Raw genomic sequence first — 21,325 nt, 5'->3', positions numbered from 1 at the left:
GTGTCCGGAATTTAAGGGAATTTAGGACTGAGGACAGTTCAGTTGAACTATGAACACGTCAACAAGTGTCAAATAAGTCAAATTTTGACAAATTCGCAAAACCACAACAAATCCTCACGGTGTTGATTGTTGTTATTAAAATAAAAAGGTGAAAAAAAACATACTTGTCTCTTTAAATGGATTTTATAGACCTAAATGTTGTAAATATGAATAAAACTGTATGGTTTTTAGTGCAAGAATATGAACCATGCCGAGAAGAGAAACAAAATACCAGCTGCTCCGACTCTTGCGGCTACGGGCAATCTGTTATCAAGTGTTGCTCCCCCATCAGAATTACCAAATTTTATTACAACGAGCGTCAACCCCGTAGCTCCTGTAGCACCCGTAGTACAAAATGAAGTATGAAGCGTACTTTTTACACATTACATGCTCATGACTCATTATGTTTAGATACATATTTCATTAGTTACTTCTTTCTCTGTTATAGAGAAATATTTTGTATGTTAAAAAAGACTATGAATATCATAATCATATTGACTAATTTAGTTAAGTCACATGACTTTATTTAACTTGTATTATAACAATTGCACAATTCTCATAAAATTCTCTCTATATTAGCATACTTCCTATTTAATGAGATATTTTATACAGGCTCCTGTATCACAGACAAATACAAAGCCAGCAGAGAATCCAAATGCACCTGTGCCAATGGATATGTCACCACAAACTCCAGAAAAATTTAGGTATGTGATTTTCAATAATGCTGATTAAATGAATTTCAGTCAAAATAAAAAGAGATATATAAGTCTTATTACTTCCATAAATGTGTTATACTTAGTATTTAATTTTTAACCGACTTCAAAAAAAAGGAGGAGGTTATCAATTCGGCCGGTATGTTTTTTTTTATGTATGTACACCGATTACTCTGAGGTTTCTGAACCGATTTACGTGATTCTTTTTTTGTTCGATGCGGGATGGTGTCGAATTGGTCCCATAAAAATTTTATTCGGATAGGCCCAGTAGTTTTTATTTTATGAGCATTTTTTGTCTGTAGGTATTTGTGAATTTTGCAAGTGCAAGTTTGAAGTCGGTTGTTTTTAACGCAGCTCTTACTTGTGTATTCATCAAATGTTATATGCCTTTTAGTTAAAGGGTTCTACTTCATTATATCTATCAGATATTTATAATTTTTGCTTTAATTAAATGCTGAAATCTGTTCTTCTATTGAACATCTAGTACATAATTATTAAAATTTTTATGGACGTGTCTGAACTTAATAATAATAATAATACGGGCATTTCTCCGCAACTCAACGTCAAGCGCCTATTTTGCGTGAGAGAGGGAGGTGGGGGAAACCAGCTAAAACTGAAACCACCCGAGCTCCTCCATGAAGCCAAGCAGCTTGTGAGGGCTGCCAAAGGCTTCGGGGAGGGACCCGGGAGACCCCAGGTGTCTGGCCCTGTACATGTCTGAACTTATATTACAATCTTTTAATTACTTCCAGCCCCGCCATACCACCATCAAAAGGAGAGCCAACTGTGTCAATACGGTCACCAGTAGAGTCTGATAGCACATTGTCACCAGGCTCATTGCCAGAAAGTGGAGTTGGTACTGATAAAATTGGTACTTCTTTTATAGATATTATTAAGAATAATGTTACTAATCCTTAAGATCATGCATGTCCACTTGATCATGCTTAACACACATATCCTTTAAGATTGCAGCCCATAAATATTATATTCATTCTAGTTTCTACTAGAGGCTTCTGTGATATACTTTTTGTGTGCGAGAATGACACATCAGGCCATCCATGTTCAAAAACTTATCCATTTCTATAAAAAGTTGAATTTATTATTTTTTAAGAGAATTATGAAATATAAATTGAATGCAATTAATTTTCTCTTGCAGGTGATATTATGCCAGGTAGTGGTCTCATAACTTGGATGAAAGGTGCCATGTCAAGTGGAGGGATTCTCCAGAAGGTAGCCGAGAAAGCTAAAAACTCAGTTGATTCCATGATAACAACACTTGATCCTCAGATGAAGGAATATTTAAGTAAGTATGGGTAAATAAGAAAATTATTTGTTGGGAAACTATTTTCATTAGAATCTAACTCTTACTTATTCTTAATTCAAACTCAAACTTTTATTTATTCAATTAGACTTCTTCTAGAAGCACTTTTAAATCGTCATAACATTCTTTAAAAGTTCTCAAATTAAATCTAGAAAAACATTAGCAATTCTGATTTTCTGTAATTCTTTTTACTTGCTTTCAAGATTTTTTCTTCAAATTGAAATTGTAAGATCAAGCATTCCCGCGCTTTGTTACATATGTACATACTACATATAGGGTAGTGTGCCAATAACCTAATAATATTCATTTTATGTTAGTTAATTATCATAATTATAGCAACACATTAAAATATTTTTAATTTTTATTATTACAAAATATGTATAATAGAGTTAAATTGATCTTCTTTATCAGATAATGAAGGTAATCAAACAAGCATATCTTCTGATGGTGAGTTATGAGCCTGGGTAGTCAATGATTTGGGTCAAAGTTCTCGTTTCGCTATTTGTTTAAAGCTAGTTTTGTTATTATGTCTAATGCTATAGCTATTGTGTATAACGATAAAATTGTAAATATGTCATGCTATTATAATTAATATGTTATAGTAACTCAAATGGAATACATTGTATTGATTGTATGATATAGAGAAATCATTTTTTCATAATTCATAATTATTTATTTACGTTAAACATGGTATTTTTAGATGATACATTTTTACATAAAGTAGGTACAACATGTTTAGCCGTCATTAAAAAACAGCATGCAAATTTTATAATTGTATATAAAACAATGGGTCCAATGAAATTATCAATGTTTAAATTACAAAAATTATTACTTATATTTCATATAAATTAACTTGTTAACAATAATATTATTTCTCGTCATCAAAAAATTCTTTAAGACTGTAGAAGGACCGATTAGTTAACCATTCTCCTAATGCTTTTTTACATAATTTGCCATTTTTATAAGTAATCCAGGAATGGGGTTGATGTTTGATTTTTTATAATAAATGCATAGACAATAAACAAATGATCTCAAATAAAATAAAACTTACAGGATACATAGGTTAATTGTGATGAGTGCAAATATTTTGTGCTTTTATTACCGAGGGAAAACATTATATTGTTAATATTTAGGTCTAACAGTATGAGTATGTTTTTACTTTTTTTAGGGAGTGGTGGTGATTTATACATAGTTGTTGCTTCTGATAAGGAGGTGAAAGTATCCCCTGTACGAGAAGCCTTTCAAACCGTGTTTGGAAAAGCGACTATTGTGTGAGTTTCCTAAAAATTTTTATTTATTAAAGGTTAAGTTTAATAGGATGAGAAATGAAAGAAATTTCTGAGAAGGCATGTTTGTTTCTATATTTATACTAATTTTAGGTATATCACACTAACATATGAAAGTAAGTCCATTACTCCAAAAATTAAAAATATATTTTTATCAGAAAATTAAATAAATCTTCTTTAAATGTTCTGCAGTAAGGGTCATTTTTATGTTACTAATAAAGCGTTCTTTTTAGTGGCGAACCCGCCCAAAGTGACGTCACAGCCGCACAACCAGTAGGCTACGCGGCCGCGTACGCAGCGGCTAAACAACGCATCGCACACTTGAGATCTGTCAACTCACAACTGCATAATAACGTGCCTATAGTGGCTATTGAGAGCTTTGTGTATGAGGCTATGCCTGATAGGTAAGGACATTGTATTTTATTTCATTTATTTTGCATAAATGTGCATCAATTTTATCCTTCCAAATTCATTTTTCACATATACATGCCAGATCTGATACATTATGATTTTAGTCAATGGGCCATTGGATCTTAAAATATAGATAAACCGTACACAATATTTATTTTCATAAAAAAAAAACTTACTTTGTTAAACATATGTACCATAAACAACTACACTTAAAGTGCCCTATTAAAAAGTGGTCAAAATGTCCAAGTGTCTTTGAATAATATTTTATAAAACTCTGCCTAATAGATTTGAAAGCAGAGTTGTGTATCGGACAATTTTTGATCGTCATCGACGTCAATGTAAATAAAAAACAAGTACATAACTAGCCACTCATACACAGGTGGTACGACATAGCGCTACTAGTGTTGTCCCAGCCCTCCCTCGGTATCGAGTTGCAAGTGCAATCACAAGGCACGCCCATCCCTAGTGCCGCGGTACTTGCAGCGAGAGAAGCCACGCCTACCGACTATGCGCACGCGCAGACTGGGTACAACACTACTATTGGTTCGATTATGTCGGCTAATTTACAGGTGAGAAATTATTGTTTAAATTTTGTTACTGATATTTTGTTTTTTAAATTATTTTAAAGGACTTTATTATTCAATGAAAATTAAATAATTGATTAATTTATTTAACTATTTTCATTGACTATAAAGTTAGTACCAAAGCTAAGACTCAAGACAGAATTTTATTTTTCTGACAATTTTTAAAATTAATTCAAAATGTTATCTAATTAGGTTTCAGGAAAAACCAAATACCATTAAAATTTATTCACTGATCCCCAATGTGCAAATTTTTTAACATTATATTCTAATTAAATATAAATAAATTATGCTAAAATATTAATTTAAGGTCGCCTTTTCGTACTTACATGCCTATACTAATATATCAAATTATTGTCTGTTTAATCTCCGTTGTGTTATACATAATATTATATGAGTCGATACATATCAAACTCCGGTAAGTCCACTCCCCGCCAAAATTGAGATAACAATGGCGCCAATTTTGAATTGTAAAACTAAACCAGTCTGTACTTTTCAAAGTTAGGTAAGTCAATCGTATCTTTATTAAAATGAGGTTTAAAGTTAATATTTTTTTTCAAACTCCGGTATGTCCATCGACAGTGGTTTATCAAACTCAGGTAAGTCCATTTCGACCAATCACAGCGCAATATGGCACTAAAATGGCTGCCATTTCTCTCAATTTTGTTGAAGCTAACATGTGTGACCAATGCTTAGAAATCGTTTTAATTGATAAATGATGGAAGAAAACAGTTTTACTATAGAGGTGGTGGTTCTAGACAAAGCAAGGAAAAAAACAATACCAAAAGCTAAAACAGACAAGGCTCAGAAAACAGCTAAAAGATAAATGAAACTGACGCACAGCACACGCACAGTAGTTATTTCCAGCCATGAAGCCCAGGGCCGTACTGAGATTTTTTCAACCGTTTTGATTTATTGACCCCTCTCTTTGCCCAGCAGTGGGATGATAAAGGTTAATAATAATAATAATTTGTATCTTTTAATTTACATATTTTATTTTAATGTCCTATACTTACAACGCGACAAACTATCTACCCATTTCCACCACCTCAGTACGTCCCAAAACTGAGTTCTATCAAATCCCTGTAAGTCCATTAGAGATTTTTCAAATTCCTGTAAGTCCAAGACGATGTTTTTCAAAACCCGGTAAGTTTTGCTGGTATTTATCAAACGCCTGTATGTCCAGATTTAAATCTAATATTGTGGCATAATCATCAAGTAATACATTTCTTTTTCTTCGTAAAAATAATTCTAATGTATTATATTATATCCGTCATAAATTATAAAGCTCCAAACATATTGTTTTTTTAAGTTATTAAAAATACCTCGATTCCCACATTTCTGTTAGAATGGACTTACCGGAGTTTGATATGTATCGACTCATATGTAATGAAAAATATATTTTTCATTAATTTGAATTCCCGCGCAATAATGGTTCTTGAGCGGACCGCAACATCAATACAGTTTATAGCTGTTATAAGTCTTATCTGTGGTAAAGAAAACTTTAAGGTAAAGCGCTCGTTTTTTATTTATTTATTTACAAAGGATAGCCAACAATTGTTTACACTATATATGGCATAAAAGGAAAAATACAATTTAACGTATCAAGTGTAACAATTACTTACAGGCTAACACTACATGCCTTTGAAAACGGTTATGACTTATGAACATTTAAAAAAACTGATAAATACACAAGATAACGTTTAACAAATTATCAATAAAATATCTATTTAAAAACTAATGTCAGTCATATTAAAAATATTAAATTAAAGTACATAAAAAGTTAAAAACCAACATAAAAATTCATTTTTTTATAATATTAATAATATAATATAATATCTACATAAAAATAAAGTTCGACAGACAAAATATCTATTTAAACAATGTAAATATTCAAGTTAAGATAATCGGCATTTAATTTACAATTTTCAAATATAATATTAAAATACTTAAAAAAAAAAACCAACACAAAAATTCAATTTTTTTTATCGTTCTCGTTATTGTGGATACAATTACTATTGATCCTTTATTGTGATTTAATTAAGAAACGACACAATTATAAACATTAAATGTTGTTTCTTTATTTACAGAGAAACTCAATTGTGTTTTGTATCGCCTAAACCTTGGGAAAATACCTTATACATACAAATCGGGCGACGCCGCGGGCCGTAAACTAGTTTACAATAAAGAATAAATAAATAAATAATTCTTTATTCCAGGTACCACACACACAATGGCAAGAAGCGTCAACGAGCGTGTCCCGACGAGAGTTGTTGCTATTGGCGTCTCGTTCTCTCGCCGGCTCATATCAGAGAATGTTGGCAGTATCTGCCGCTGAGACCTGATAGATTTTATGTGTAGGGTGTTTTTTATTTTTGTGGAAATTTTATTTATCGTTTCTGCTGCTGAATCCTGATAAAGAAAGAAAATACATTTATTTTTTCTTTTTTTCGATAGATTTTATGTATAGGGTTGTACATTTTTTGTTTTAGTTTATGTTTACAAAATATGCCCTTTGTATGACAAATTTAGATATTTGTTATAAAAAGAAGAAAGTACCTGTGCATTGATCTTTTTAAATTGTAATATCGTTAAAAATATATGTTCATCGGAAAAATTCAATGCATATTAGGGTCTATATAGGGACTAGCTGTGTCCCGCGGTTTCACCCGCATTGTTCCGCTCCTGTTGGTCTTAGCGTGATGATATATAGCCTATAACCTTCCTCGATAAATGGGCTATCAAACACAGAAAGAATATTTCAAATCGGACCAGTAGTTCCTGAGATTAGCGCGTTCAAACAAGCGAAAAACTAATCTGTGACGTTTTTACGATGCCAATTCAACAACACGTGGTTTATCATTACATTTGCTTTATCTTTACTGCAATTATATTTTTATTGAATGAATTCTAATTCGGTAAATCCGTTTGACATTGCAGAAGATTTATTATTATACAGCCTGACCGTTGTTAATTTATTATATACCTAATCATTTATAATTGATATGACGATAAGCTGAGACAAATGGAATGTGTTCATGGAAATCTGAGCTTTATGGCGTTGGAAATAAGAATGAATGGTTTGAAGCTTACTTTTTACAAACAAAAACATTTTGTTTATAATTGAACTGATCGACATCCCTTTCGGGGATTACTTGAATTCACACTTTAATACTTATTTTCCTGTAAAATCCGGATTGAATAATTAAAAAAAAAATTAACGTAAGTATTTTTGTTTGTTGCAGGTTCCGCACAAAATATTGTTAAGACGAATCTATTATATCTTAGATTATTGTAATATAGTATATAATATTATGTTAAATAAATATTGGCGCTCAAAGACTTATATCTTGTGTTTCTTTATTTAATAAAACCTCGTCTAACTAAACTTTTTCGCTGCTTACTTTCAAAAGAAATGTTAATGCCTCATTTTTATTGCTGCTCTACTTCTATTGGATGTAGCGTAATTTTATATAGCATATTAGTCTCACTCGATAAATGGAATATCCAATAAAAAATATTTTTCAATTCGAATCAGTAGTTCCTGAAATAAGCACTCTAAAACAAGTAAAAAAAAATCTTTTCTTTATAATATACTAGCTTACCCGCGGCTTCGCCCGCTTTGTCTAAAACCTAATAAATTATATACTAAAACCTTCCTCTTGAATCACTTTCTATTAAAAAAACCGCATCAAAATCCGTTGCGTAATTTTAAAGATTTAAGCATACACGGACATAGGGACAGAGAAAGCGACTTTGTTTTATACTATGTAGTGAAGTATTGATGATCAAGCCAAGTTCAAAGAAGGCAATGCAGTTATGCGTCACTATGCGTGGTTATACGACCCAGCAAGTTTTAATCGATTATTTCACACACTGACAATAATACTGCTTTAAGACATCATGGTAAACCCTCAGACAGGTGGTGTTTCGTAGCAATAAAGTTTTCTTTTAAATCTTTAGTTGGTTGGTTTGGTTTTGATGAACTCTAACTGGGAGCTCAACAGTGATACTTGGAATTATATGCTATTTCATGCAAAATAACACATTCGCTATGATAATTTCTACTATAGGGAGGTAGCAAAAGCTTTCTACTTAGAGCAGTTTTGGGATTTAATATCAAGGAGTAGACTCTGTTAGTTGTTGCAGTTATAAAAGAATATTGAATAGAAATTGATTTCAGAAATTCAGTTTTTATTTCGAAGTTTATATTGAAGTTTTATCTACTTAAACAATGGCCTGGTAGTAATTTGATATTATGATGGTTATGACCTGTTTATCGATCACATATAAATTTTTATGACAATTTATTGGATTAATTTAATCTCGGTTATTAGTTTGATACAAATAATATCATGAATGCAGAATTGTATAAGTAGCCGCCTCTGTTTTGGAAAAGTCACTTTGTTGTGACAACTTGGTAAGTGAACAATAAACTTTACAAAATATATATTACTGAATTTTGGTAGGTACCTATTGTATGTTTGTTAGTAAATTAAATGAATAAATAGATTCCATCATTATTTTTTGTTTTAACTGACGCAGGTTGAACGACCCATTGATTTTAAAATAGTTTAAAAACTCAATAAACAACTAGGGTAATTGCGCCAGTTCGCGTCCACTTAGTGCAGTTGGAAAGTTTGAAGGAGAAAATAAAAATGTTCCAGTACAAATTTCAACGCAAAATTTATGTAACGTGTTCATTACATAGTCTATTTTAAGATTTACTTTCAATTGTGTTGAAAAAATCATGTGGTTTTTATTTATCTAGACAAATAGCAGAATTAGGCGTTTTACCCAGTTCGCGTCCAAAAATTCCAGTTTGCGTCCACCCGTGGACCAGTTCGCGACCACCAGTTTAGAAAAGGAATTAAGAGTGTATTGGGTGATATTTTATTAGATAAATGAAAATAAAAATGAGATTTTAATAAATTATTTATTTGCGAATATAGTTATTTAATAAAAACTGGCCAAATACGAGTGGAACTCGTACACCGAGGGTTCCGTATTAACAGGTTTTTTTTTTCATATGTTTTAACTGTAAATGATTCTTTTTTCAATGTTTCCCTTATTTGTGCTATAAGAAGTTGCTTGTATCGAACTTCAAGTGTCTGTGTTCACGTAAAGTACCCTGTAGGTTTTGATTCCCTTGCGAATGTCGAAATTTGCGAAAATTTGCAGCATAAACGGCTGTATCTTTTGATTGCTTTGGCTTATAAGTTGGATTTTTTGACTGCTTCAAGGGACCGTAGGCTTGAGTACTCAATATAAATTTCAGCTTTATACCTCCACGCGTTACTGAGAAAAAGGGTCTTGACAGAAAGACAGACCGGCAGACGGACATACATATACGGACGGATATCAAAGTGATCCCACAAGGATTTTTCTTTGAGGTTCGGAACTAAAATCAACATAATTATTAATATAATTCACTGTAAGGAAACTGGAAAAACTTTTTTATATTTATCTTCTCATCATTAACAAAAAACAACTAAAAAAAATTAACAAAAAACAAAGACTCTCATTCTCAAAGATACTAGTCTCATTCTTAGAATACCCATTTTAAAATGAAAAAAATAGTTATAGTAGTAATAATTTTAATGAAAATTCAAATTATCAACATGTACTTTTCATCAAAAATTTACTATCTATTTTTAATTACATATTTTAACAAACAATTCATTGCTACGTAATGAAAAACAATGTGGACGCAATATGTTCTATTGTTATGCCCTATAGGTCTAGTTTGCGCCCACCGTGGACGCAAAATGGAAGTTGTACAAATTCGGTGTAGTAATTCGCGTCCACCTTATTTTAGCTATTAATTGTAAAATAAATAAGCTGATTTATAATCCATACTATTCCATGTTTTGTTAGCAAAGTAAAGAAACAGTTACATATTCAAAAATTCACATTTAACAATAAGATACTTACCGTCAAACGCGACGCTTCGCACTATTTTTCCCGCGCGTTTTAGCTCTCTCGTTTTATAGCCAAAATTAAATATTTTTTTTAAATAGGATAGGCGGTGCACAGGCATATTTTGAATATGTGTGCATATCTCTTATACATTGAGGTATTATCGGTAATTTTTCTTATTACAATTTTACTTAAAGTATACTTATTTTCGTGAATTTTCTAAAAGATATCCGCAAAATGGACGCGAATAGGCACATGGACGCGAACAGGCACAATGACCCTATTTTTGTATCGGTTTGTGATCCGTGATGGTGTGTGATTGTTTACATACAATTTAAATTTATGTAGCCGAAATTGTATAAAACACACTCGATTCTTATTAGAAAGAGAAACCGTTAACCGTTATGTATGTTTACTTGAGTTCGATCAAATATTTAAAATCGAGAAATCCGACTTCTCATGAGTAAAACGGTACCTACACCTAAAACGAGTTTTAGTAAGTAGGTAAGGCATTTTCGCCGAACGGATTCATCATTTTAGTTTATCTCATACATATCTTATCATCTTCTGCAATACGTTGTTAAATTAGTTGCCCAGTAATACGTTAGCTAAGTCTTTTATTCAAATTACGGTCCATAATAAATAGGTACCTAACTATTTGCTATCATTTTTGGAGTGAAACTTCTTTGGGCGCGTTGAGAGTAAAATTTCTAGGTCGCGTCATGGCAATACCGTCACGTCTTGGAGTAAGGTGACTATTTTGGTATCTTTGAATCTTGCCAAATAAGTTTCACTTCTGACACGTGTAGTCGGCACACGCTCTTTTTATTATTAACTAATTCTGTTTATTCTTCCAGGTAAATACTTAATTAAAAATGAAATACTTCTTCGTACTCTCTGCCCTCGTCGCTTTGTCGACAGCCGCCCCTGTAGAGCTAACTCTTCAGCAAATCGACAGTGCTTTGTCAAACCCCCACACCGACCCAGCTTTGATCCCCGTTCTGGAGGCCGCTTTGAACCAAATTATGGAGGCTATCTTCGCTGGACACCAAGTTGTAAGTTACCTACTTGTTATTATTTTAAATTAATTGAGTCATTCATTTTTTGATCATCTATTTTTACTTGTAAATATTTTTCTGATGAAAATATAGAATGCGCTAGTCAGAGGAAAACATTTCGAATAAAAGCGACATATCTAAAGAAATGTTTGATAACATTTCATATCTTACTCAACCTTTATAGTCCTGCCATAAAAATAACTTTAAATGGTATGTCATATTTTTTGTTTCCTTTGTAAACCCTATAATTATATCATGTTATTACTATTTGACGTTCCAAAATAATGTCTTTATTTTCAGGAAACCGTAACTGTTGACCTACCTCTAGAAGCAGTTCCCGGTATCGTGAACCCCGCCCCCGCCCCCGTCCCCTCCCCCTCCCCCGCACCCTCCCCCGCGTCCAGCAGCCCCCTCGTGCAAGTCGTCGTTAACGTAAACAAACAGACACAACAGGTAAATCTATGTTTATAAATTGTGATTATTTAGTACAGCGCCATCTAGTGTTCAGGAACAATAATAATTTATAGATTGCAAATTGCAATTTTGTAGTAAATTGCCGCTATCGGCTGCAAATTGCTTCCCGCGTAGATGCAATTGGCATACCTAATAAATAATAATACTAAAATTTATTAGCCTTTATTACGACTCTGAGTTGGAAAAAACGGGATTATAATCATTTTAGTATTACTTACTAGGATAAATTCTTTCATTCATTATAAATGATTTACATTTTTTATATTCTGTAGGTATACTGCAACTATTTTATACCAATTATAATATAACAATACATTGTATTTACATTAAAAAATAAAATAAAAATCTATAAGAGCATTTCAACAACATATTAAAATTTAAAAGCAGCAAAAAGCACCCATTAATGTTTAATTGTTTTTCAGATCCACGAAATTCCCGCCTTTGTCCCTGGTGGAAACCCCGTTAACGTGATTGCCGTCAACCCCATTGCCTAAACGAATATAATTATGAATTACTGCAATAAATTGATTTAATTTAAAATGTTTTTTTCTTTTGTTTATATATTTGTTTTGCTTTTGATTACGTTTCTATGCTAAATAAAACGTAAGCTTAGAATGCTTGGATCTATTCCTGGATAAAATATATATCTAAATATTAGGACTTTTTATTAGACGCGGCTATGTCCGCGTTCAAAGGATATGCCAATTTGAATTTGATGCTTCGCCGCGATTTTTTTTCTCTATTCACAAAAAACATACCGTGAAATGGCATTTCGAAGTGAAAAAAAATCAACAAAATAACAAACACAATCGCATTTATAAAGTAGGTATCTAAGGAAGTAGGCAACATAATAAGTAAAAAAAGAAATTCCTTCACTTCATGCTGTGGCTGTTTACAGCTCCATAGCTGTAAACAGCCACATTATACAGATACATAGGGCGTATTCAGAAAGAAAGCTTGAAACTCACAGTTGAAACTTGTAAGCGCTTATCGGCGCTTGTCAATGCTGGTTCGTTCTACACAAATTTTATATGGCAGCCACCAGCATTGTTGAAGCTTGTCGGAACTTGTCGGCGCCGATCAGCGCTTATAGGCGCATGTTCATATATTTTCCTGCGCAGGTTACCAGCTCTGACAAGCGCCGATAAGCGCTTATAAGCGCTTATAAGTTTCAAGCTTTCTTTCTGAATACGCCCATACGTAGTATATATCTGTCAACTGTGAAACAGCTCTAATCTAATTCAATCGAATTGGTTTCGAATTTGAATTTTGAATTTGGAATTGGGAACGGGCATAGACAATTCGGACATTAAGACGCGATTTGTGGTTCCGCACTACGTTAAACCCAAATTCAGCAGTTGTTTAATGCATTATGCATCCTTCTACGTAGTAATCTATTCGATGGTACCTAACACTTTAACTGTAATAAGTATAATATTATGTTATATTTATGATGATATCGAATTGAAAGAGGTAAATATTATAATTTGGTTGTAATAGTCCTAGATAATCCATAGAGGAACCAAAATTGAACCACTAATTAATTATCTATAGAAAATTAACCTGCGGTGACACAAAAACATTCATACAATTATAAACAACAATAAATAATTAATCAGAGCATACATTGAAATTGAAAGAAGAAATTCGTCGAATCGGTCAAATCTATTTGTAAGGTAGGTACCTACCTATTTAGGTGCTCATGTTCGTCTGGGGTCGAATGTCGATTTGATATTCGATTCTTTTTCCCGCCAAATCAAGACTATTTTTAATTAGGCTTCACCGGAGAAATCTCCGATCTATCATGGAAAAGTAAATTTTATTTCACCGAAATAAAATACTAATACTATCTCCGACGGAGATTTTGGATTCATACACAATACATTATAAGTGACATCATTCAATATTGAACATTAAATTAAAAACAGTCATTTCCACAAATATTATGAATAATATAATAACAATTAAATTAAAAACAGTCATTTCTACAAATATTATGAATAATATAATATTATGTTTGTACCTAACTATTCATATCTTCCAATTCGTAATTATTTTTTCGGAAATTCGTGTGATTTGTATGATGCCAAAATTGGTCATTGCTGATACCTAGAAAGTTATCAGATGCATTTTGATACTAGTGCATATGACCTGCCACAATGTGAGTTGGGATAAAAGCTGTCATGAGTCATGTAAAGATAAGATGAGTGAGCGACTACCTTTATATTACGACTAAAATTAGAAATAAAATTTTCCAGAGATAAATCACTATCTATGAGATGGTGCATGACTGGACATTCTCAAGATAATAATGTCAGTGGAGTAGGTACCTAATATTGAAGTATCAACTTAAGATATTGATCTTAATAAATTGCAATAAATTGTCAAAAGTTCATAGATAAGGAAATGTAACAGGAAAATATTATGGTACCTATATTATTCATCGAATTTTGTGCTTCTATAGAAAACAAGATTCATAAAAAACATTATAAGTAACTAGCTTTAGGCGCGCGGTTTCGCCCGCGTTTAAAAAAAATTCTCATAGTTCGCGTTCCCGTTAGATTTCCGGGAAAAAACTTATCCTAAGTGTTAATCCAAGTAACTCTCTATATTTGTGCTAAATTTCATTGTAATCGTGTCAGGAGTATTTGCGTGAAAGAAGAACAAACATACATAAACATAAAAACTTTCGCATTTATAATATGTAAGTTCTATTAGTAGGATAGGATAGGATAGGATCTCGATAAGATCTCATTTTTTAGTAGGTACCTATCAAAAATATATATATATTTCAAACATACTAGATAAGAAATTATATTCTAAGAAAAGTATGTATAGATTGAGGTATAGATAACAGTGACTATTGATTCTGATTTCCGATTATATTACTCCATTTCGAAGAATGCGTAATTTGCAATGAAATTTCTAATCAATTTTAGGCCTTGCAGTAGGTAGGGGCTAGACCTACTTACTGTTGACCCGAAATTGATTTCTACGGAATTTAGCATTGAGGATGTTTGATAAATAAAACTGACTATTGTTCATCAGTTAACTTATTCTCGTTGGAAATACATATATAAGGAATTTTTCGACTTAGTACATAAAACAGTAGGTAGTTGTGCCTTATAATGGATGACCTAGACCTAATATTGTTATTTCTTTTACTTTATTTCTCCTCATGCCCAATCTGGCTTTATTAATGCAAATTAAAAATAAATGATACATATCATGTTATGGAATGATCTCTAAATAAAGTTTATGAAGCAAAAACTATGTATACTTAATCGATTGGGCTAAAATTTTGTGTGCTGATAAACTATGGTCTGAAGTTTGAGTTTGACTTTTAGTTAGGTATCTATATATCTGGATAATTTATCTTAGCGATATTGAATTCACAGTTAAAATATTTGCACCAAAAACCGTGTGTCACTCACGTTCACGTGAAAATTGGTTTTTATCGTTCATTATCACAAAGTAAACAGTAAAATAAACTTTTTAGGGCAAATATTACGAAATAAAATACGCGAAAAACCGCAAAATTCGATACCGGTTGATAATTGACCGTTATCAGATTGACGGACGTGTCACACCCTTCGATATCTCGAGGGTTCAGATTGGCCGTGATTTATAAGAACGATTCGATGTGACGTTATTTCAGTACACTTTGAACTGTTGCAGAGAAGCATTACAGCAATAAACGTAAGTATTTTTTTTTTATATAACATACAGTAAGCTTTTATTATGGTAGGCAACACTCATTACTTATTATAAGCACGTCTATAGGCACGATGCACTTTGCCATTAGGATCGGGCATTGCGTCTGCTCGTTTGCCTTCCTTTAAAAAAACACGTTGACACTTGTAGCCTGAAGGTAACGAAAATCATAAACGCTTGTTAATAATATGTTCCGTGTTACTCAATCACTCCTAAACTACTGAACCAATTTGCATGAAATTTGGTATGGAGATATTTTGATACCCGAGAAAGGACATAGGCTACCTTTTATTGCGAAATATGTACCACGGGCGAAGCCGGGGCGGACCACTAGTATTGTATATATGTATACCTATGTAATATTGAAATTGTACTTTGTTTATCTGTACGGAAAACAATTTTATTGCCAATGCAATAAAATAAAAGCTATCCATTTGTACGACCATTCATGAATACATAATATTAATATAAAATACTTCGATAAATATTATTTATGAGTCGATTAATACAGATATCAATTTCATACGGCGGAGAATGTTTGACTTTCAATGATTAAATATGTTTGTTATCTCTTATCGGTCATTTTTATACGGATGTATTTTTGGCTATTTTCCATATTTTAATATTCTTTGTTTATCAGGCAGTATGTAAAATATTTATCCTACCTCTGGTACGTACCAAAATAATTTATTTAGAGCGCAGGTTTTTCAATTCTATTTTATGAATTTTTAATATTACCAATTAATATAACGTTACTTTTTCTATTATTTTTATTAAATTTTTGTTAGATAATTCTTCTTTACTACAATATAAAAGTTTATGTAATCGAACTAAATGAAGTTCTAGGTAATAGGTAGTATTAGCTAGGAAACATAATCAACGCGTACGAAGACGCAAGAATCAGCTAGTTTAATATAACTTTGGACTCTACAAAGTTTAATTAGAATCGTCTTAGACACACAGCTAAAACACAGAATTAAACTGTAACTGTGTAGTCTTACCTCTGTCTTACAATATTCCACGAATGGGCTGATTTTTCAATCGTTGGTTAAAACTTATTCATCGAATAACGTATTAAACTACCATTTCAAAAATGTATTCTAATTGCCCGTACCTATTTGACAGTTTACAGGTGAAATTTTAAAATGTTCGTATAATACTTTATTGGACGGATAAATTTTAACCAAGGATTGAAAAATCGACCCTAAAATAATAGTTCTTGCCTAGTACCGATTTACTACTTAGTTCATATTCTTGAGTTGTCATAATAGGTACCTATGGTAAGTAAAGTTTTCGTTTTATTCCCCTTTTTATTTTGATTCATTCAAGAATATTCTACGTAGAAGTCGCTCTATAGAAAAATATATCTACAAGTAACAAGATTATGATTACGCACTATAAATTTCTTATAATAGAGAACTTATCGCATTTTGTAGAATTGACTGCATCTTCGATGTATCTATAAATATTCTAGTCCGAATTTTTTACATTTAAGTGGCGTAGTGTCAAAGGTAGATAATAAAAATGAAGTATATAAGAAAAAAATAATTGAAATTTCAGTTGCATCAAGCTAAATAGTTCCATTGAGAATTTCAATATGAAGGAAATAAATGATAATAATTAAGAATAATCAATCGGTTTCTGTAGATATTTCTAAAACATTTTTTTTCATTTGTGACACAGAGTAAAATCTATTTTTCTGGAACCTATTTGCATTAATTTATCTGATAGGTAGCTAAATTTATTTCATCGGATATTCTAAACTCTTATCTAATAGTGTAAAATGTTGATTAAATTCTAGCATAATCTATTCGAAATCGATATCTACTAAATAAACTCGATGTTTAGAAGTTGTTAACATTACATGTTTAGATAAACAAGTCTTTCAATATTCATGATTTTAATTTTTGTATTTTTATTATAAAGCCTTATTAACAATTTTTTAGCTTGCTGTGATTAGCAGGATTTTTAGGAAATTCTAGAATCAAATACGACGTACTCCATATACGACATACCTACATCTTTATAACATGTAATTGTTTTTATAAACCAACTAGCTTTCCACCCGCGACATTGCCCGCGCATGTTCAAAGAAAAACCTACATAGTTCCCGTTCCCGTGGGATTTCCGGGATAAAACCTATCCTATGTCCTTTCTCAGGTATCAAAATATCTCTATACCAAATTTCATGCAAATTGGTTCAGTAGTTAAGGCGTGATTGAGTAACAGACAGACATACAGAGTTACTTTCGCATTTATAATATTAAGTATGGATTATTTTATTGTTTCAGATTACTAATCATGTCCGTCCCAACTGTGACCATCAATGAGCTGTCGAAGGGTATCGAAGACAACTCTAACGTGTCAAGCGTGAAGAAAGTTCTGGAAGGTATCCTCAATGATTACATGGATCTTCAGTATGGAAAATCTACTCCATACACAACTGGCAAGCAAGTGGTCCCCAGCGGGTCTTCGATAGAAGATGTGGATGCTGGGCTTGCTAGCGACACTGAGAAGAAATTCAAAGATATTTTCGCAAAGATCTCAGAAACGCACAAGAGCGGTGACTTCTCCCCAAAATCTGTGAACGATGGATCTTGGGACCCGAAATTCACGCCTGTGTTTGTGTTTGTCGCTCCCAATCCTTAGATTATAATGTCCTAGTTTTAATTTATTATGTTATTTATATTATAGTTCCCTTAATTTAATGGCAAATAAAGCATAATTTAATTTTTTTGTTTTGTTTTTTAACATTACCTTCTTATGAGTTGAGAAACTCGTGTCTACGACAAGAGATTACAACTAACTCAGAAGGTTTAATACTTATTTAATTATAAGAAAAATATAATTAAATTATATAGATAATTAAAACCTAATTGTTTCATTAATCAATCCTTATTATATGTATCAACTTGCATCTTGTACTGGGTTTATGTCGAGGTAGAGTTTAGAACTTTAGTATATTTCTCTAGAGCTTTTTTTGTTATTCCCTGAAGAGAAAATTCGTTGGATTGGATAAATAAAAAAAAAATGCTTACCTTAACATTTAAATTACTTACAATAAAAGCTATTTATGCCTTTTATAGGCGTCTCTTTTATTCAAATCATGAAAGGAGGATAAATTAGGTTAAATTATTCTCAAATAAAATACGCTGATACTGAGCTGTCTCTACACCCTGATATAATCCAATAAACTATTTTACGCCAGAGTCAGAGTTTGGCAGATCCACAAACAAGTTGGCTCGACTTCAGACGGTTAGCTCATTATCATAGATCCCTAACTTTCTACCGATTGCTTTGTAGGCGGAATCGTGTTACTGGACTTTCCAGAGTTTGAACGTTGATCGACCACAGGTAGAAAATTATTTGAAGTCAAATGCCAATAGGGTTTCCATTAATCTTATTCAATGGATATTTTGAAGATTAGAAAATATCGTAAAAATGGACAGATAGGTACACATTTAATAAGTACTCTTTTTTGTGTGGTGTTAATAGGTATTTTAATTACCAGATATTTTTTAATACCTACAGTATATTTTAAATTTTTTTTAAATTTTCCCTCAAAATGCTATCGAAATAATGCTTTAAAAATAAAAATGTATTGTTTAATTGGTACTCACATAATTGCTCGTTCCAAGAAAAAACCTGAAGGCTTTCTTTTTTCTTCTTCAACAAATAAAACTTTAAAATACAATAGTGCGATAGGCTCGAGATGGAAAGAGCACTTCATATTCAAGCGGTTTCCGATCACAACAATACAAAACAAAGCTTGTTTAGAAGTCGAGTACACTGTTATGCCATATATCAATTTTATGCAGAATTTTTGCAGTGTTGATCGTTTTTGTATAGCAATTTTAAAATCTATAATATGTTGTAGACGCAGAGTCGTTAGGGGATTTTAATGCGTTAAAAGGATGGTGAAACTTTAAATAAATATAACGTATGATAAAGACAAACGTACTTAAGTATTTTTTTTAAAGTGAAACTTCTTTATCGGGGTTGGAAAAAAATTTGTGTTACATTTTTTCGTTACGCGCCATGTTTTTCTTATCCCTACCACGCGTGATTCGACGTATTTCTGTTATGTTGCATATAGTAAATTATTTTTTAAAAAATAAGGTCTTAAAGAAGTTTCACTTCTTGTGTGTGTGTACACTAGTACACGTACACAATTTTTTTTAAGTATATGACATAAATGGATGTAACAATAAAAGTATTATTTATATACAAAATTGCCTAAACTAATGTAATATAGTCAAATGAAAGAGAAACAGTTTTTGATTCAATTAGGTGGGTTAAAAGCATGTTAAAAGATTAGAATATAAATTTTGTTTTGTTAAATTTTGTAAAATGATATAAGTTTTGTTAAATTTTGTAAAATGATCAGTTAATGTAAGTAAAACTGCATAAATTATAAACTTGAAGTGATTTTATCGAAAATTTATTTATATTCCAATGGAAAATGGGTTCTCACGTAGAGCACATTATTCAAAGCTTCACAAACGTTTTTCGCCGTAGAAGAAAATCAGCGCAATTAGAGTGCTGTTTACTTTGCTTTTATAAATTTTATAAATCGAAGAAAGACAAGGAAATGCTTTTTATTGAAACTAAGAAAAGCTTCTTTGATGCATTATACTCGACATTTTTTCTTAGTTTTAAAATTATCGGTATTGCACTTCACTTAGTGTACAGCTTTAAGAAACTTTGCTCTTTAATTTAAATAAAAAACACACATTTGATGTCCTTATAAACATAACAACAAACATACAAACAAATTGATACCCTTCTACTTAGAAAGCCTTAGTTCCTACACCATGATTGTTACGTATTTCATTTTTTTACAAATAGGTACATTCCCATACTTGATCAATAAATAAAATAATACAATATAGAGACAAAAGATTAATTTACATGTTGGACGATGCAACTACATTTTTCACAATTATCGTTAACGAAGTGGCAGCAGCGCGGAAATTGTATTAAGTTCACTCATATATTATCATGAACGATTCATGAATATATTACAAAGACTCAAGCGGCACTAATATGTTAACAGCTCGTCTATTTTGGAAACAAGTTTCGAATATAAGGTTACATTCGAATATTTATGTACGCACACATGTCCCTGGAATATCAAATAAGTAGTACATAAAACATATTTTACCTTATTTAAATTAAAAAATAATCATCGATCAGTATGTCCTCGCCTAATTTTCGTACGAGTACATCAAATGGTATAACTATAAGGTTATGTTTTATTAAATCAAAACCAACTGAACTTAAAATTTCAATCGCGCAGTGCCAGGCACTTGTACTTTTAGGAACTGTTTTGAATTTTATCTAATAACAAAATAAATTGTTTCTGTTTGGGCGAGAAACGTTATTTTGTGTTCTTGATTGTATGCGGGTGAATTCATTACTGTTTATCTTTTACTATGTTTACTGTAAATTGTTCGCAACATCGAACTGTACCTATACTAATATTATAAAGAGGAAAGGTTTGTAATTATGTATGTATGTATGGTTTTCACGCATAAACTACTGGACCGATTTCAAAAATTCTTTCACCATTAGAAAGCTGCATCTTCACTAAGCAACATAGGCTAGGTTTTATCCAGGAAATCCCACGGGAACGGGAACTATGCGGGTTTTTCTTTGAAAACGCGGGCGACGCCGCAGGCGGAAAGCTAGTAGTGTATAAATATGTATAGTTCGTGTTAAAAGCCTTTGAAAAGATGTAAATTTCTATGGTATTATTTGCTTATATTAACAAGTAACTCTATTAAACTAGTTCACTCTATAAGTACGT

General features: G+C 31.7%; 2 protein-coding genes across 4 annotated transcripts; both read left to right on the top strand.

Annotated features, from left to right (window-relative positions):
• Positions 1–27: 27 nt before the first annotated feature.
• On the top strand, positions 28–7,697 carry LOC123698873 (protein PRRC1-like). 3 transcript variants are annotated; one of them, XM_045645681.1, is made up of 11 exons: positions 28–148; positions 232–399; positions 652–743; positions 1,505–1,623; positions 1,909–2,055; positions 2,485–2,493; positions 3,242–3,344; positions 3,593–3,763; positions 4,150–4,339; positions 6,571–6,708; positions 7,597–7,697. In XM_045645681.1, exons 2-10 carry the CDS (start codon positions 241–243, stop codon positions 6,694–6,696), a joined length of 1,116 nt encoding a protein of 371 aa, XP_045501637.1. In that variant the 5' UTR covers positions 28–148; positions 232–240; the 3' UTR covers positions 6,697–6,708; positions 7,597–7,697. The 3 variants fall into 3 exon arrangements, with proteins under 3 accessions (XP_045501637.1, XP_045501636.1, XP_045501638.1); XM_045645680.1 differs by having other exon boundaries at positions 2,485–2,520; XM_045645682.1 differs by lacking the exon at positions 2,485–2,493.
• A 7,697-nt stretch (positions 7,698–15,394) lies between these two features.
• On the top strand, positions 15,395–18,244 carry LOC123699177. Its single transcript, XM_045646068.1, has 2 exons — positions 15,395–15,501; positions 17,808–18,244. The coding sequence occupies exon 2, from the start codon at positions 17,818–17,820 to the stop codon at positions 18,163–18,165; it is 348 nt and encodes a 115-aa protein (XP_045502024.1). The 5' UTR covers positions 15,395–15,501; positions 17,808–17,817; the 3' UTR covers positions 18,166–18,244.
• Positions 18,245–21,325: the final 3,081 nt, after the last annotated feature.

The sequence above is a fragment of the Colias croceus genome, chromosome 17 (assembly GCF_905220415.1).
Source record: "Colias croceus chromosome 17, ilColCroc2.1".
Taxonomy (NCBI): domain Eukaryota; kingdom Metazoa; phylum Arthropoda; class Insecta; order Lepidoptera; family Pieridae; genus Colias; species Colias croceus.
Note: the sequence above shows the minus strand (reverse complement) of the source record. Positions and strands in the feature narration are given on the sequence as shown.

What these genes read in the sequence shown, in the direction of transcription:
- LOC123698873 (XM_045645680.1), top strand. Translation starts at nt 241, where the DNA reads ATGAACCATGCCGAGAAGAGAAACAAAATACCAGCTGCTCCGACTCTT. An exon ending in TCAGATGAAGGAATATTTAA is followed by an intron (nt 2,056 to 2,484) that starts GTAAGTATGGGT and finishes CTTCTTTATCAG; the next exon opens with ATAATGAAGGTAATCAAACA. An exon ending in TTTGGAAAAGCGACTATTGT is followed by an intron (nt 3,345 to 3,592) that starts GTGAGTTTCCTA and finishes CGTTCTTTTTAG; the next exon opens with TGGCGAACCCGCCCAAAGTG.
- LOC123699177 (XM_045646068.1), top strand. Translation starts at nt 17,818, where the DNA reads ATGTCCGTCCCAACTGTGACCATCAATGAGCTGTCGAAGGGTATCGAA.